The sequence below is a fragment of the Anopheles arabiensis genome, chromosome 2 (assembly GCF_016920715.1).
Source record: "Anopheles arabiensis isolate DONGOLA chromosome 2, AaraD3, whole genome shotgun sequence".
Lineage (NCBI taxonomy): Eukaryota > Metazoa > Arthropoda > Insecta > Diptera > Culicidae > Anopheles > Anopheles arabiensis.
Window position 1 is genome coordinate 2,269,524 of NC_053517.1, and position 16,236 is coordinate 2,285,759.

The window sequence follows — 16,236 nt, forward strand, 5'->3', positions numbered from 1 at the left end:
ACGGGAGGGGGCGGACAAGCCCGACAGTGAATGAACTTGGTCACGGTTGCGCCGGGAGGACAGCCGTCAATGATTGCGAACGTGTTTGCGCATTTTAAATAAAGCCCTAATGAGCGGCGAGCAGGGCTCATAAAGTACGACACTAATTAGCGCGCATCGGATGTGCTTGAAATTCGGCGGCAGCACGAGCCGCACACCGCTGTGTTGTGTTGCTGTTTTCGCCTCTTTCGCCGTGTCGGTCTATTGCCAAACGAGCGAACAATTGAAAGAAACATGTGTTTGGCGAGGTCTATTATGGATGAGCGCTTTGCGCGGTACGGTAATTTGCATACCGGGCAGGAACTGGGTAATTGACATTGGTCGCGTGGTTATGTGTGTGAAAGTTTGAGCCATCGGGCATAAAATGGTATCAGGGCAGGGCGATAAATTTTTCTCCAGTAATTGGGAAATGCGTTATGTTGCGGCCTTGTATTAGGGCAAGGGTGGAGCTGTTTTCCTTCCTGGTGTCAGCAATGACCTTCATAGGGATGTTTCCTTGTGTGAGAGACTCCCGCTAGGAACGTGCCAATACACGACGTACACACGCCACATGCCGTATGAGAAGGCGGCTCGTGCACGATGACAACTCCAAGGTGTAATTTATGTCATTTGGATTCGCATCGCAGACTGTTTGTGTTACGCAATGCATTAAAACTTGGAATAATTATAATCGTCTCGTGTATTACCATACCCCCGTCGTTTCAGAATACTTCTGAAAGGCACATGCGTCTTAAAAGTGGGGAAAGATTCATTGAGCTAACCGCAGCCATGTATCCCACACCATGCCATGACGCATCATAACAAATCAGATCTCATTTGTTTGCAATCGTTTCGCTTCGAAATAACGGCTTCATTCAACCGGCCACTGAAAGCGTGGATTCGCTTTTTTCGTGGAGGGGAAGCACACGCCTGATCTACTTGTTTCAACCCAAACACACACTTACACATACACACCCCTCTACTTCCCATTGCGAGCGAGAAACACACAGTTATCTAGAATGCTGGATTAGATTGTCCACTGTGACACCGGGTACGGTACGGTGCGGCGGAAGTCGCTCATATTATTCAATCATCGTTGAAGGTCTAGGTAAAACGTCGCTCACAGACGAGCTCTTCCTCCCCACGGTTTGTGAAGCGCTGTGGAATGCTCTTTTCTTCAGCTCAAAGAAGAAGAAACTATTATGCACAGCCGGTAGCCAATGGCACGGTCCAAAGTGTCAGTGCCAGGGCGTACTTGACCGCGTGACATTGGTTTAGGGAGGGAAGAAACCGTTGCTCGCATGCGTTATTGAGGCGGCCCAACGACTATCCGGATGGATTTAAACTAGACAATTCGATTGACATTTGCCTTCGGTCGGGTAGTCGTTGGTGGTGAGGAATTAACCCTTCGAGCCGCGGAAGCGTCAGCACCGCTCTAACCGCTCAGGCTTAGCTTGCGGTGTCGATTGGCGATATGATTTTGTGGTCAAGAGCTCGGGTTCATCGATGACAATTTAATTAAATCATAGCGTAAGATCTGGAATAAAAGTCACAGTCTGATGGCGGCCTGAGGGGCGGAATGGTCGAAAGATCGTGACAAGAGGCGCGAAACCTGATGATCGCTCTAAACTGTAGCACATCGTGCTAGCGCGGGGGGTTAGGCAGTAGTCAGAGAGGGATAGCAGGTAGACAGCATAACCCGGTTCGCCTCTAGCCCTGCCCTCGCCGCGCAATTCGCATATCTCGGTGACAACAATTGGATGTGGTCTAAATTAGTTGATCTTCCTTGCCACACCATCCGCAGCATCCATGGCTCTCGTGGCGTCCGCGCAGCGTGTCATCGATGGGGGTGCATGGTCAGTGTTTTAGCGACCGAGCGCTATGGAGACATTCAGTTGGTGCTGTCAGTTTGGTAAAGGCACACTGCTCCAGATACGCCGCCGGGAGATTAGATCAATAAGCGGTTTAGTGCGTACGTCTGCAGCAGGTAGTGAAGATGCACACATTCGTTTAGGGAATGTTGGAGCAGTTAAAATCCTGAGAACAGATTTTAGAATCCAACAATCGTTCAGTTAATTACTTACCTCAAGTTCAGTGTTAAACAGTCATAATCGTATATGTTTGGGTAAAGGGAGAGAGAGAGTGATCAGAATGAATGAATGACTCAGTGTTCGTGTCCATACGTGTGCGCCAGCAGGAAGGAGTGCAAGAGGAAGGGTTTTAATTGAATTTAATTAATTTGAAAATTACTCTTGTCCGCAGTGTGCGCGAGTGCCACGGTGCCACATCCTCCCGTTCAGTTCCGTCTGCCCGTTCGTCGTCCAGTGCCAGTGGTTGCAGAAACAAAATCCAATCGTGACACGAATGAAAGATCAACCGGCTAATGGCGGTGTTAGTGTAGTGTAGCGCCGCATCTACTACTAAGGGCCACGCCACACTTCCAGGGCCAGGAATCTCAAACTACACGGTGAGCGCGGTACTGCTAGGACTGGGACACACTTCTTGCCAGGCCAGACGACACCGAGGAACGGAACCGGAGCGATCGTATCGCGTGTGCATTAGTTTCTGTTCCATTTATCTTGCCCCTCTGTGCAAACGATCGGACGGCACCGTGACAGCCGGGTGCTGTTATCGGGCAGAGTTTGATTTTATCTTTTACCAACTTTCCAGTTTTATTTTTGTGTTTTTAAGTAAGTTTATGTTAGCAAACAAGTGAATAATGTGCGTATGATGCGCTGTGCTGGAGAAAGAATAGTGAAAATGTGTGGGCAATGAAAGATAGATAGCTAGTAAATAAATAATAGGCCGAAAGCTAGGCCATTATTCTTAGTCGCGTTGTGGGTCACGATCGAACCCCGATCAATCCAATGATTTGAGCCCGATTGCGCGAAGGGTGCTTTAGCCAATATCTAATAAAGAGAAAAACAAAACAACATCTTAAGTGCAACTGTGAGTCGTAGAGGCGCGTTTGATATTCTACTTTCGTTTGCGTCGTCCTGTCGTGAGTCCCAGGTTAAAGCATGGCTGCCGAACGTCAGACGCTGGATGAGAAGAAGCCCCTCAATCGGATCTTCATGCGACCGGGTGTGATCGAGGAGGAGCCGGACTCGCTCGACAGCGTGATCAGTAATCTTCCGCTGACCGTTGTACCGAGCCTGGCCCGCATTTCAACACACGGAAGCGCCTTCAGCCGGCAGGAGAGCGTAAGGTAGGTGGAAGCCACTGTTCTGTACTAATCAGCAACGTGAATGCATCTAATAAAGCGTGATCGTGCGGCCTGAGGGCCGTGTGGTCAGTGGCCGCCATCGCGTCTAGCGCACCGGCGATAACACGGCTGCGACTGTGTGCGTGCGCGCGCGCGGGGTAGAATCTGTTTCCTCGTTGTTTATTGTTTTGATTTGTGGAGCAGAAGCTGCGAGGCTTGCGAATCTGGCACTATCTGGGTGCGGCGGACAACCAAAACAATGACGATGATGTTTGGCTCGTGCTGGGATGCGGCTCGAGTGATGGCTGAAGCTTATCGGTCGGTTCGGCTCGACTAATCCAGTGCGGGCAAGATTCGGGCGGTTTCTTTGGGGCAATGGAATTGATAGATTTGATTGGATGGTTGTGCTCATTTCAAGGATGCTATGAGGTCCGGGCATAATGTAAAATAAATAATTGATTTCAAGGAATTGTCCGTCGAACCAGCAATTTGTACAGCGACCTTCAGTTACCAGGAAGTCACATACTCAAAACATCATAGCAGAGGACAGTTAAGGTATGATCTACAATAACAGATCGAATAAAATGGATCATCGATGAGAAGTATTTTTGTGGTCAATTTACACCTGAATAATGTTGAAAAGCCCTTCCATTACATGTTCTCTTCCGGAATCAACAAATCGATCATTCGAAAGCATTTGGTTTTCCATTTGTTTACATTTGAAATGTGTAAAAGCACGACGATGGACCTGTTTGCATAAGCTTCGTCGCGTTCGGCTTTGTTTGTTGACATTTAACGCTACACTAACTGGACGCAAAAATTTACGCACCCACACACATACACACACCCTTTCCTCGGAAGTGTAGCAGGAACCCTGTAGCATCAAAAGCAGCTTTTTATCACATTCGCAGCGCAGCAATAAATCGATGGCAACGAAGACAATTCACCTTCGTCGGAAGACGATCGGACGGAACGGTAAATAATGTCACATGAAACACTAAAACCCTCGCAAAAACCGTGTCGTCGTCGTCTGTTTACGCCGGGTTTTATGGCGCGTGTTCAATTGGAGCTATTAGCAGAGGGTATACGCGGCCATAGTAGTTGTCAAGTACGTAACCCAACTGCGAACGAACCCACTGCAAAAGCCAGGGGTCAGCACGGGTGTGTGTGTGTGTGTGCGCGTGTGAGCTCGTTGCACAAATTATTGCAGGTTTTGTTTGGTAGATCGGTGTCCGATTAGTCGGAAAGACGATTGATAGCAGATGGGAAGGTCCCTGAGCTGACCGGTACTGCAATTACAACTGTTTTGAGCCGGTCGCCCCGGTCCACCGATGGATGGCTTCTAGCGACGAGGGCAATGATAACAACCATTTGTCGGATGAGTCAGCACAAGAATGTGTGCGTATGTGTTTTGTCTTTAACTTGCGTTGGTTTCAGTTTCTTATCGTCCGTGAATTGTCTCGCTAGCGGGCTGCAGGGAGAGTGTAAAGGGCTTATAAGCCTCGCAGAAAATAGACAATGTGGGTCAAAAATGCCGTACACTTTGAGCAATCTGGATTAAATAATACTCAAACTAGCAGTTGAAAAGAACTTTAACATGTACTGATAAGAAGTGGCTCAAACACTCTGTGCTCTTTGGCTTCAAGGGATTGCTTTCCACACTCTTGAGAATACCTGCAACGGCATCTATTTGTAGATAAGCGATGCTTTATCGAGTTTTGATCGAACTTTTTATCGTCGATTAGCACGAAGCGAAAACGAAACGTTTGTTTGTTTATGTTTGAAAATGGAAAATGGTGCAGCACTACCCACTATGGCTCCTTCCGCTGCTCAATGGAAGTGAACGTCACTGATTGTGCTGAGTGTATGACGTATTCAGAAGACTTTGCAATGTCGAGCAAACCCGACTGTGTACGACAGCGAACAATCGCTGATAGTGTTGGAGGAGCGACCGCCAAACGGCAGCAAAAGGGGGGGGGGGGGGGCGAGTGTTCGATCGAGTGTTAGTAACCGGCAGTTGTCCGTGGCAGTAGTGGTAGTGGTGGCAGAAATCGATCGCACAAGCTAGCGAGCGGTCGCGCGGTCACCGCAGTCGAACGAAAGCACCCCGCACGAGATTAGTCTTGAACGCACGCTCGGTACGATTAAATCGATTCGTAGCCGATTCCATCACCTGTGGGTGTTTTAGTAGTGCGCAGGAGGCTTGCTGCTGCTGCTGCTGCTGGTGTGTGGTGACTGTGCGAAGTAAGAGATGCCTTCTGCTGTACCGTGCTATAGCATCTGAATCTGTGTGTAAGCGAGCGGATCAGGACTAGAGGATTTGGGAGCTTGGGGAGATTAAGGACGCTCCAAAATGAGCTTCGGACAGCGCAAAAACTTTACCGTGCCGGTGGATGCAGAATCGCCCGAAGCACGAGACGATGCCAAGCTGCTCCCGCTGGGACCGTTCGACAAGATACCGCCGATCATAATCGACGGACAGGATCCACCCAAAACACCGATCACACCGACCACGCCGATCATTTACTGTCCGCAGTCACCGTCGGCGACTAGCAAAAGGTTGGTAGAGGAAAGGGCAAGTGCAGCCAGACATAAAGACAGTGTATGTGGTTGTAAATCGTGTGTCAGACCCTTACTTTATGTCTTACAGGAGGATTGATTGAGAATCGGGTCTAGATCATGGAACGGCCCGATGTAACTGCGGCATTCTACCGGAACGGAAATGTAGCCGGGTGTAATGATTTGAATTTTAAATGAGTGCCAGTGTCTCGTGAATTGCAGCCGGATTGTGTCACAGCAACAACCGTTTGCCGGTGCCTTCGGGTCTGTCTAAGTGTGTGCTAGTGGCGTTTGTGCGTTGCGTGTTTCGGAGCGAATATGATTTGTCCATTACTCGAGCGATTTATTCCGCCGCAAAGCTGTTCGGCTAGCAGGGCAACTTGTTTGAATACAGTCTTTTTAATGGCTCATTTTTCCCATATCGCATTGAGAGTGGGTTCTAACGGTGAGCTACTAGCGAGTTATGGAACATTCCAGAACCTTTACATACAGTTACCTTTTTAGTGAGATCACTAAGAAAGATCTCGTATCGATCGTTTGTGTCAACTCGTCACCGACGTTAAGAAGAACACATATTTATCTTGAACAAACATTTCTAAATATTTAGCCAAAAAAGTGAGCTAACGATAGGCAAATATTGGCGCACGGTGGATTCTACATCGGGCCAATTATTGGGCACTTAACTCACTCATTCGGATGTGCTTCATTACGTGCGACACGTGCCCATCATTCGCTCACGCGCATCCAATTTAGGTTGGAAGCCAGCTGACCCTACTCAACCGACGATTAGCCAAGCGAAGTTTTGAAGTACCATCTCGTTTCTTTCTTCCCTTCCGTCTCAACCAGGAGTCGAGCATTACGACCGGGAACGACGCGAAAGTACCGTCGACGGGCGATTCTGAAGAATGGCGACTGCAACATTGTCCTCTCGAAAGTCTCCCGGCAAAGGCTACGCTTTCTGCAAGGTGAGTGCCGGATAGGTTCGATGTTTTGTGTCCTCTAAGAACGATACAGGATATGGTTTTGATTTGCAGACATTTTCACCACGCTGGTCGATGCGCAGTGGCGCTGGACGTTGCTCGTGTTTGCGTTCAGCTTCATCGGATCGTGGCTGTTTTTCGGAGCTATCTGGTGGCTGATCGCGTTCACGCATGGCGATCTGGAGGAGATGCATTTACCGAAAAATCAAGGTAACAGGTGCAAGGTGCAAACGACAAGATGCTTTGTCATACTAATGTGTTTCTTTGTTTTTGCAGAGGAATCGGGCTGGAAGCCTTGTGTGTTCAACATCGAATCGTACACATCCGCTTTTCTGTTTTCGATCGAGACGCAAACGACGATCGGATACGGTTACCGAACAACGACGGAAGAGTGTCCCGAAGCGATCTTCATCATGTGCTTCCAGTCGATCTACGGTGTCATGATGCAGGCGTTCATGGTGGGCTTTGTGTTTGCGAAGATGACCCGTCCGAAGCACCGCACCCAGACGCTACTCTTCTCGAAGCATGCCGTCGTTTGTCAGCGGGACGGTGAGCTGAGTTTGATGTTCCGCGTGGGGGATATGCGCAAGAGTCACATCATTGGAGCAAACATACGTGCGCAGCTCATCCGCACGAAGCTGTCCCGCGAGGGCGAAGTGATGGCCCAGTATCAGCACGAGCTGGAAGTGGGCGCGGATCATTGCGGTTCGGATCTGTTCTTCATCTGGCCGCAGATTGTGACGCACCGGATCAATACGGAATCTCCGTTTTACAACATGTCGGCGTCGGATCTGCTACAAGATCGGTTCGAGATTGTCGTCATCCTGGAGGGTACGGTGGAGTCGACGGGCCAATCGACTCAGGCGCGGTCGAGCTACGTCAACACGGAGATCCTGTGGGGTCACCGGTTCGAGCCGATCGTGTTCTACAACAAGGAGAACCAGGTGTACGAGATCAACTACAGCAAGTTTAACGAGACGCACTCCGTCGATACGCCGCTGTGCTCGGCCCGTGAGCTGGCCGAGTTTTACAAGTACCAGGACGACTATCGCAACCAAGGTAGGGCGGTGGCGCGGGCTACGAACACTGCTACGGTTGGTGGCTGTTGACGGTAGTGATGACTGATGTGGCGGTGTCTGTCTGTCTGTACTTTTATTTGTAGCCGAAGATCATCATCATCTTCAAACGCCAGCGTAGAGGTTGTTGTCGTTGTTGAACGTTTGCGTATGTTGTGTGCTGTACTGTACGGTTTGTTAGTTTGCGCTTACGTTGCGTAGTTATCCCCATCATCCTGCTTTGTGCTTTTGTTGTTGTGTGCTCGATCGATCATGCCTCTAAGAATCTCATCTCCTCACCATATCTCATTATAGTCGCTCGTACTGTATATCGGTAATGTAAGTTGGTATATTTGAGCCACTTCCGGCGGTTGCGGAATCGAGGTATTGATCGGGATTTTTCCCTCCGCTGTCCACAGATCAGTCTGAAGTGGGCTCGACAAAGTCAATGTTTGAAAGACGTTGGCACCAGCATTACACCAACACCGTCCGAACGCTCAGTTCGATCTACGCAGAAGACGAACGCCAGTCGTCCGTGGGAGTCCAGGCGCGCTACCTGACAATCCAGGGTGTCCCCCGGAGGCCCCGGTCCTACCAGCAGCTGGAGAGCAATCTGCGCAATCTCTTCAATCCACCGTCGGTCACAGTTTCGCCCTCATCGACCAGCTCCATCCGTATCGAGAGTCCGTAGCGATGCGACACAGGTTCTGTGCGCGCTTTGGAACGGTCCAACTAGTCCCGGGTGTGCCGACGGTTCCGGCTCAGTTACCACTGGTTGCTTTTGTTTTGTTTTTTAGTGTAGTTGTAGTTTAACCTTCGTTGGGATCCGTTCCGTTTTTAACGATTGCATCCTATGAATCTTGCGTAATCATCATCTGCTGCATATTTATGATAGGCTTAGGCGCGTAACGATACTCCTCCGAGACGTTTCATTCCGTTGAAGGGGTGCGCTAGGCCCCCGTGTATGAGTGTGAGAATAATCATTCCCTGTATTAAACGATATAAATTCACAAATTGAACTCATTCAACGCTAATCGAGATTGTACGATTGTTTGGTTAAACACATCCGAAAACTGACCCTAATAACGTCATGAACGGTGAGAGTGAGTACTTGCTCCACAAATGATCCATCAATCAGAACTCTTTTCTTGCTGCTGATAGTCAATCATTTCGATCGATTGATGAGCTTCTTTTAATTGCAATAACTTTCGAGTGCTTGAAGATGGACACAAGTTGTATCTGGTTTTGGGCAATACGTAACCAAGATTGATAGAATTGATAAGACTTGAATTTCTGTTGGATATCTGTAGGTATTGTTTTCAAAAAGCGATACATTCTAGAAGCAGCTGGCGAGAAGTGTGGATTTTCAATTTGTTTGCAGTTATCAGCCAATTACCTACTCATGATTCTACTGGATATAAAAATACTTGTTGCTGAGCTATTTTGAATCGTGCTTTGTTGGATATGAGTGAAGAAAATAATCCCCCGGAGATAATGTCGATATTATCGATCATATCGATATGGACCGATGCAATTATCGCTCCTACCGCAGTGATGGTATCAACGAAGACCTTTGAGACCAAACGATGTTTATTGCCATTTCCGATTGAATTAGCATGATTTTATTGTTGATAAATTGTGTTGTATCGATGTATGAGCGTGTGATTATCGCTTGTTGACACTATCGATCAGAGCATCACCTTTGCGTCGTAGAAGTAAGAAAAATGATGTAAGAAATCGGTTAAAGTAGGCTGCGCCTCAAGCAGGATGAGTGGCCGAACGTTGGCGCTATCTCTAGGGCCGCGCATGGAATCGATACGTTGCAACCAGATCCACCTATATATGGGACGATGGGACGAGAAGCAGGGGACGTGATAGACGTTGAGGTGAGAAAAGCATGTGCTCGTGCGTGCAAGGCACCCGCCGTCCGTTCCTCTGCGCGAATCGTAAATCAGTCCGGTAACAATGGGAGCCACTTTTCGCGGTCGCCATTGATGGGTGGTAGGCTGTGTGAAGGGTTTTGACGATCGCCACCGTTCAGTATCGTTCATCCGGTGGTCAGGGTAACATCTCCGTTCACGAGTTGTGTAGCGATTGGTGGTCGTAGCCCGTGTCTAGCAGCATTTGTTGTTTGAGAAATGGTCGGAAGTGTTGCCTGGCGTATGGCGTGAAGCGAATAAGCAATCAGTGGCTTTGGAGTGAGTGCATTAGCAGATGATTCTTTAGTGAAGGTTTCAGTGCAGGTGAAAGATGAACTACGACAGTGATCAACAACAGCAGCAACAGCAGCAGCAGCAGTCGCTGTCGCTGGCACCGGATGGAACGGGAAGATGGGACCGTTCGATGCTGAAGCTTGGACCCTTTGACCCACCACATTCGCCGGGAGGATACGGAGAGCAGTTCGGATACTCGTCGCCCATCACTCCAGTGACCCCAAACACACCGCTGGTGTGCTATCCCATGAAGTGAGTGCTTTGCGCAGGAAGAGGTCACGTGGTGTATATGATTATAACTTCCGTTTTATAGCGCTATGAACTTCCCAATGGTCTAATTCTACCGGCAAACACATTGCTATCCAAGTTTGTGTCGAATTAGCAGCTCCTTAATGGACGGTCTTTCTGTGGGACTGTGCTCCAAAGAGTTGATGTTTGTTTGCCTGCCGTACTGTTCAACCGGTTAGGTGATAAGAAACGTGTCAATTTGCAGCTCCCGCAAACGTCTTGACCGGCGCAGTGTTTGATGACCGATGGGCAAACATTCCGTTTGGTTGCGGTCTACTCTTTAGACCACCAAGACGGCGGTTGATTAATCGTTTATCGGTCCCGTCTGGGATGACCATCGCCAACGGGAAGCCGTTATCTCCTTTGCCGGTAGAGTACCGCAACCAAGAGATAAGCATGCAACATCAGGTACTGATTGGAATGCTCTGTGTCGCCAAATCAATGCGAAATGTGGTTTTGCAGTGTCTTCTGGGGTGGCCTCAAGCACCGATTAGCTGGCAATTAGATGGATTAGCACGATATCGGAGAGCGTCGCTATGATGTAAAGAAATTCTAGACACGTATCAATCTGCTCGAATACATGTCTTGAACGTTTTTGTTTAGCTTCTAGAGGTGCGTTTCAATGTGTTTGTAAGCACTGTCTTGAGTGTTACAAAACTGGATAAACATTGACTCATCGGTGGTATCGGCTTGAAATGCAACGTTCATTTTTGTTTTGTTGTAAAATGACGCTACCAGGTGTGATAGACGACCCTTAGTACCGAGCACCAGCGTCTTTTCGCAATCTTATCGAGCTCCTCACATTATCGATTACTCACCAAATTGTGATAACGATACGAGGTTTGTCAGCCGAACTCACCCGGAACAGTACGCAGGGCCAGTCGTTTGTTTGCTGCGTTTGAAAGAAGAAGCGCCGGAGCGTCTAAGACACACAGGTTCCGGCATGGGGCCTGCTTCCGAAACCATACCGATCGATGCAAGGAGAGACTCTAGCACGTACATCTTCACAGAGCACAATTAAATAAACCCTAAAACACGTGTAACCATGGGAATGCTTCGTTTCAGGAACCGTGTACTTCGCCCGGGAGTGAATCGAAAGTATCGCAAGCGCGCCATCTTGAAGAACGGAGACTGCAATGTGGTGCTATCGCGACCACCCCGGCAACATTTGCGCTTTTTGCAGGGTAAGATCCAGAGTTGAATCGTTTCATAGTAGGCGAGAAGTAATACGGGTGTTGATCTTTCGCAGACATCTTCACCACGCTGGTCGATGCGCAGTGGCGTTGGACGTTGCTCGTGTTTGCGTTCAGCTTTGTCGGGTCGTGGCTGTTCTTCGCCGTCATCTGGTGGCTGATTTCGTACACGCACGGTGACCTTGAGGAGTTACATCTGCCCGATAACCAGTGTAAGTAGCGGCTGCGATTGGCAGACGGCAGCAATATGGTCCGTTATCGAACCGGCACGTGCTTTATCGGTGTGTGTGTTTTCTCCCTTTCGTAGCTGAAATCGGATGGATCCCGTGCGTGTACAACATCTACTCGTTCACGTCGGCGTTCCTGTTTTCGATCGAGACGCAGCACACGATCGGGTACGGTGTGCGCACTACGACGGAGGAGTGTCCGGAAGCCATCTTCGTAATGTGCTTCCAGTCGATCTACGGTCTCATGATACAGGCGTTCATGGTTGGCATAGTGTTCGCGAAGATGACGCGTCCGAAGCAGCGCAGCCAGACGCTGCTGTTTTCGAAAAATGCCGTCGTCTGCCAGCGCGATGGTGAGCTGTGCCTGATGTTCCGCGTGGGGGATATGCGCAAGAGTCACATTATCGGTGCGTCCGTGCGAGCGCAGCTGATAAGAACGAAGACGACGCGCGAGGGAGAAACGATGGCCCAGTATCAGCACGAGCTGGACGTGGGCTCGGACGGCAGCTCGTCGGAGCTGTTCTTCATCTGGCCCCAGATTGTGGTGCATCGGATCGATAAGAACTCCGCGCTGTACAACATGTCCGCGTCGGATATGCTGCGCGAGCGGTTCGAGGTCGTCGTCATTCTGGAGGGTACGGTGGAGTCGACGGGCCAATCGACACAGGCGCGGTCGAGCTACGTCAACACGGAAATTCTGTGGGGCCATCGGTTCGAGCCGGTGGTGTGCTATAACAGAGAGCAGCAGGGATATGAAATCAACTACAGCAAGTTTGACTCGACGCTACAGGTTGACACACCGCTCTGTTCGGCCCGGGAGCTGGCCGAGTTTTACCGAGCGCAGGACGACTATCGCCCACCGACCGGTAAGGATAGCGCGATCACCGATTGTGTTTCGCTGTAAGCTGTACATATCTGCTCACGAACAGCGGGAACACACGTGCATTGTTGTGGAGAAGACCAACACATACACACACACCCACTCACCAATTACTCTCATCGCCATAGTATCGTAGTATCCTCTCGTAGGAGTTTATGTCCGTGTGTCCGTCCCCACATCTATCACATCCGTCCAATGTACATACGAAGCAGCCCGGCCATTCCATTCCAGCAGTTGAAGCGTCGAAGTTGAATACACTCAGCAACAGAAGGCAACCGTACGATCATCCCCGTAGCACCGAAGCGCGACCTAATGCGTTCACTTTTCCGTGCAGATGTTGGCGATAATATGTCCACGAAGACGCAGCTCGAGCGCCGTTGGAAGGATCACTACAGCACGATAGTGAACACGCTCAGCCAGTACCATCTCGCGGATGAAGCGGGCGTCGGCGGTGGCACAGATCATCTCTATCCCACGCGCTACCTCACGATACAGGGCGTTCCGCGGCGAAGGAAATCGTACGTCGCGCTGCAGAACAATCTGTGGAACTTGTTCGACCGTCCCCCGAATCCGCGGCTAAAGATAACGCCCAAGGAGGACGGTGCCGGCAGTCCACGGCGAGTGTCGGACGATGATCCGATCGTGAACAGTGTGACGGTGCAGAATATCAACGAACGGTTCACAGCTGGCGGAGGTGGAGCATAAGTGCTGGAGGTGTTCGTGCGTTACAAAGATCTGGTTTTAGGTTCGATGTGGCTCTTTGCCGGCTGGAGTGTGGCGGGTTTGCAGTGTACTTACGTTTAAGTGTGTAGTAGTAGCCGGTTGAACCAGTTAGCTTTAGTGTACGAATTCCAGCTTGCAAATGGGAGATGAAATAAAATTACTCTTTTATTTATCACTGCAAGAGACCCTCACATTTGATCACACAATTCAGATGCACTGCGACCGAACCGGCGAGGAAAGTAAAGATAAATATTTAGTCCACTCGATGTGTTCTGTGTGCTTATCAGTGGAGCGACGGTGATTGATAAGTTGCTGGAAGAGCTAGATGAGGGGCTCGCATTCGGGCGTGATCATCACATCGCGCCGCGTTATCGTCCACCTTGAGAAGATGATGCTTCCCCAAACAACGCTAATCCAATGCACGTGGTTCTCTGACGGTAGAGTAGAGCGCCTTTGGTAAGATTTAGAGTGCCCTGGAGGCTAGTTGGGTTTGTATTCTGTTAGAAAGCGGTCGTGAATTATGCGTGATTTTGGCAAGCTGAAACTGCCGGAAGATGTTGAGTCAGGTGTGTTGCTTACGCTGGAGGATCGTTCTCCAAAACCGTTAAATGATAAGTACAGTCCATCTATCTTAACGCCCGATTCGAGCAGTTCGCCCAGATCTCCGTTTCGGTTCGACTCGATGCGCTCTTCGGGAAGAAGGTTAGTATGCTCGCTCTAGTGCGGGATGGAGTGTTTTATTGGATTTTTATTTCATTTTGCAGACCACCACACTTCCGACCAGGGTACAAAAAACCCCGCAAGCGAGCAGTCTTCAAAAACGGATACTGCAACGTGAGTGCTACGAAGGTCCCGCACCAACGATTACGCTTTCTACAAGGTAAGACAATGGGGCACGAGAGTTTGAACTTGATTTGAGTCTATTTGATGATTGTTTGCAGACATTTTCACCACACTGGTCGATGCACAGTGGCGTTGGACTTTGTTGGTGTTTGCGCTCGGGTTCGTCAGCTCGTGGGTCCTGTTTGGCGGGCTGTACTGGTTGATCTCGTACACGCACGGCGATCTGGATGAGAATCACTTGCCACCGTTGCAAGGTAAGCCCAAAGTCTGTTCTGCCCCTCAAAATTATTCTAATGATGTGTCCTCAACTGACAGGAGACAACAACTGGACGCCATGCATTTCGAACATCTACTCGTTCACGTCGTGCTTTCTGTTTTCGCTCGAAACGCAGCACACGATCGGGTACGGATCGCGCGCCATGGAGGAGGAGTGTCCAGAGGCGGTGTTCGTGATGACGCTCCAGTCCGTGCACGGTGTGATGGTGCAAGCCTTCCTGGCGGGCATCGTCTTTGCCAAGATGACGCGCTCGAAGGGACGCGCCCAGACGCTGCTCTTCTCGAAGCAGGCCGTCATTTCGCAGCGGGACGGTGAGCTGTGCCTGATGTTTCGCATCGGTGACATGCGCAAGAGCCACATCATCGGAGCGAACGTGCGGGCTCAGCTGATACGGGCGAAGGTGACGGGCGAGCGGGAAGTGATGCCCCAGTACCGGACCGAGCTGGAGCTGACGTCGGACGACTGCTCGTCGGATGTGTTTTTCCTCTGGCCGCAGATCGTGGTACACCGGATCGACGAGAAGTCACCGCTGTATGGCTATTCTGCCGAGGATGTGCTGCTCGAGCGGTTCGAGATAGTGGTCGTGCTCGAGGGTACGGTCGAGTCGACGGGACAAACGACGCAGGCAAGGACGAGCTACGTCAACACGGAAATCCTGTGGGGCCATCGGTTCGAGCAGGTGCTGGTGTACAATGCGGACATTGAGAGCTATGAAATTGATTTCTCCAAGTTCAACGAGACGGTTGCGCTAGAGACACCGCGCTGTTCGGCCAAGCAGCTGAAGGAGTGCTTCAAACTTCCACTTAGAGGTGAGATTAGCGGGAGAGCGTGAAGGAGGAAAAGGAATTATGAGCCAATGATTCATCTTGCAGGTCGGTCCTGTGATCCTTTGGTAGGAGACGAGCTGCGACTGTCCCATGTGGCGCTGGAGAGCGAACGAATCAATCCCCAGTTTCTGTTTCCCGTGTTTGACCGACGGCGATCGCGCTCATCAACCGAGCTGTAACCGCGAGCGCAACTTCGGGTCAAATCGATCAGTCGCCGCCGTGATTAAATATCATTTGTATGATTGTACGAGACAATAAACGTGTTTTCAACAGTGTAATTCTGCCCAAATGCACCGCTACAATGTCGATCGAGTCCTGAAGTGCACAAGTGAAAATGACTCCGCAAGAAGACGGGGAAGAAGAAGAAGACGGGCAGTCGCTTTTATTTAGAAAAAAAAGGAGAGTGGGAACCTCAGTGGGCAATTATACGGAGGTCAAAGAGTGCATAATTAAGCGGAAGCGAAGATCGGGAAGATCCTTGCCGGCGGGACGGCAGCGTGCACGAAGCGCGGACCCAGGACCTGCCCATTAGCAGCCCGCGAGCGGTGGCCCCCCGACGGCATGGCATGTCATTTCTTCCGGCGCAAACAAATCGTGACAATGTAGCGGGAGGGGGGAGGTTGGGACTGATGCAGGCCTGGCTACACGGCCAGAAACGTCGAAACGCGAGACGAATACAATTGGAGTGCCCGCGATGCTTAATGATCGCTTGCAAACGATCAGAGCACAGAGATCGGTAGCGGTAGCCAATTCCAATCGAATGCGAATCTCTGTAATCATCTGCACCATCAATTATAGATAACTACATAAATACAATACATATCCGTATAAACGCACACACACACACACAGACAGACAGAAGCGCGTGCAGAGCGGGCACGAACATGGGGTTCGCACAGAATCCGTGCTGCCTCAATCGAATGGGCGCAGAATGCAGACCGCTGCGGG

General features: G+C 50.0%; 4 protein-coding genes across 13 annotated transcripts in view; all 4 read left to right on the plus strand.

Annotated features, from left to right (window-relative positions):
- LOC120898387 (G protein-activated inward rectifier potassium channel 3-like) overlaps positions 1 to 2,951 on the plus strand; it is a 68,586-nt gene extending 65,635 nt beyond the window's left edge. For 5 of the 7 annotated variants that reach the window (XM_040304186.1, XM_040304187.1, XM_040304190.1 and 2 more), the window contains one exon: positions 2,281 to 2,951. The gene's annotated coding sequence lies outside the window, so the exon portion shown is untranslated. The remainder of the gene's footprint in view (positions 1 to 2,280) is intronic. The other 2 variants (XR_005738657.1, XR_005738658.1) reach the window with 2 other exon arrangements.
- A 60-nt stretch (positions 2,952 to 3,011) lies between these two features.
- LOC120898391 (G protein-activated inward rectifier potassium channel 3-like) lies at positions 3,012 to 8,851 on the plus strand. Of its 3 annotated transcripts, XR_005738659.1 has the most exons (6): positions 5,274 to 5,782; positions 6,629 to 6,747; positions 6,817 to 6,972; positions 7,039 to 7,821; positions 7,925 to 8,156; positions 8,237 to 8,353. XR_005738659.1 is itself a non-coding variant. In XM_040304204.1 (5 exons), exons 1-5 carry the CDS (start codon positions 3,039 to 3,041, stop codon positions 8,506 to 8,508), a joined length of 1,518 nt encoding a protein of 505 aa, XP_040160138.1. In that variant the 5' UTR covers positions 3,012 to 3,038; the 3' UTR covers positions 8,509 to 8,851. The 3 variants fall into 3 exon arrangements, 2 of the variants coding, with proteins under 2 accessions (XP_040160138.1, XP_040160137.1); XM_040304204.1 differs by lacking the exons at positions 5,274 to 5,782; positions 7,925 to 8,156 and adding an exon at positions 3,012 to 3,226 and having other exon boundaries at positions 8,237 to 8,851; XM_040304203.1 differs by lacking the exon at positions 7,925 to 8,156 and having other exon boundaries at positions 8,237 to 8,851.
- A 606-nt stretch (positions 8,852 to 9,457) lies between these two features.
- Positions 9,458 to 13,522, plus strand: LOC120898389 (G protein-activated inward rectifier potassium channel 3-like). 2 transcript variants are annotated; one of them, XM_040304193.1, is made up of 5 exons: positions 9,458 to 10,282; positions 11,384 to 11,502; positions 11,568 to 11,723; positions 11,819 to 12,604; positions 12,953 to 13,522. In XM_040304193.1, exons 1-5 carry the CDS (start codon positions 10,068 to 10,070, stop codon positions 13,321 to 13,323), a joined length of 1,647 nt encoding a protein of 548 aa, XP_040160127.1. In that variant the 5' UTR covers positions 9,458 to 10,067; the 3' UTR covers positions 13,324 to 13,522. The 2 variants fall into 2 exon arrangements, with proteins under 2 accessions (XP_040160127.1, XP_040160128.1); XM_040304194.1 differs by lacking the exon at positions 9,458 to 10,282 and adding an exon at positions 10,319 to 11,314.
- A 124-nt stretch (positions 13,523 to 13,646) lies between these two features.
- LOC120898392 (G protein-activated inward rectifier potassium channel 3-like) lies at positions 13,647 to 16,214 on the plus strand. Its single transcript, XM_040304205.1, has 5 exons — positions 13,647 to 14,043; positions 14,106 to 14,221; positions 14,283 to 14,438; positions 14,500 to 15,270; positions 15,334 to 16,214. Exons 1-5 carry the CDS (start codon positions 13,862 to 13,864, stop codon positions 15,465 to 15,467), a joined length of 1,359 nt encoding a protein of 452 aa, XP_040160139.1. The 5' UTR covers positions 13,647 to 13,861; the 3' UTR covers positions 15,468 to 16,214.
- Positions 16,215 to 16,236: the final 22 nt, after the last annotated feature.

Coding starts and splice junctions, on each gene's coding strand:
- LOC120898391 (XM_040304203.1), top strand. CDS start 5,577: ATGAGCTTCGGACAGCGCAAAAACTTTACCGTGCCGGTGGATGCAGAA. Junction 6,748..6,816: donor AAGGCTACGCTTTCTGCAAG/GTGAGTGCCGGA, acceptor TTTGATTTGCAG/ACATTTTCACCACGCTGGTC. Junction 7,822..8,236: donor GGACGACTATCGCAACCAAG/GTAGGGCGGTGG, acceptor CGCTGTCCACAG/ATCAGTCTGAAGTGGGCTCG.
- LOC120898389 (XM_040304193.1), top strand. CDS start 10,068: ATGAACTACGACAGTGATCAACAACAGCAGCAACAGCAGCAGCAGCAG. Junction 11,503..11,567: donor ACATTTGCGCTTTTTGCAGG/GTAAGATCCAGA, acceptor GATCTTTCGCAG/ACATCTTCACCACGCTGGTC. Junction 12,605..12,952: donor CGACTATCGCCCACCGACCG/GTAAGGATAGCG, acceptor TTTTCCGTGCAG/ATGTTGGCGATAATATGTCC.
- LOC120898392 (XM_040304205.1), top strand. CDS start 13,862: ATGCGTGATTTTGGCAAGCTGAAACTGCCGGAAGATGTTGAGTCAGGT. Junction 14,044..14,105: donor ATGCGCTCTTCGGGAAGAAG/GTTAGTATGCTC, acceptor TTCATTTTGCAG/ACCACCACACTTCCGACCAG. Junction 14,222..14,282: donor ACGATTACGCTTTCTACAAG/GTAAGACAATGG, acceptor GATTGTTTGCAG/ACATTTTCACCACACTGGTC.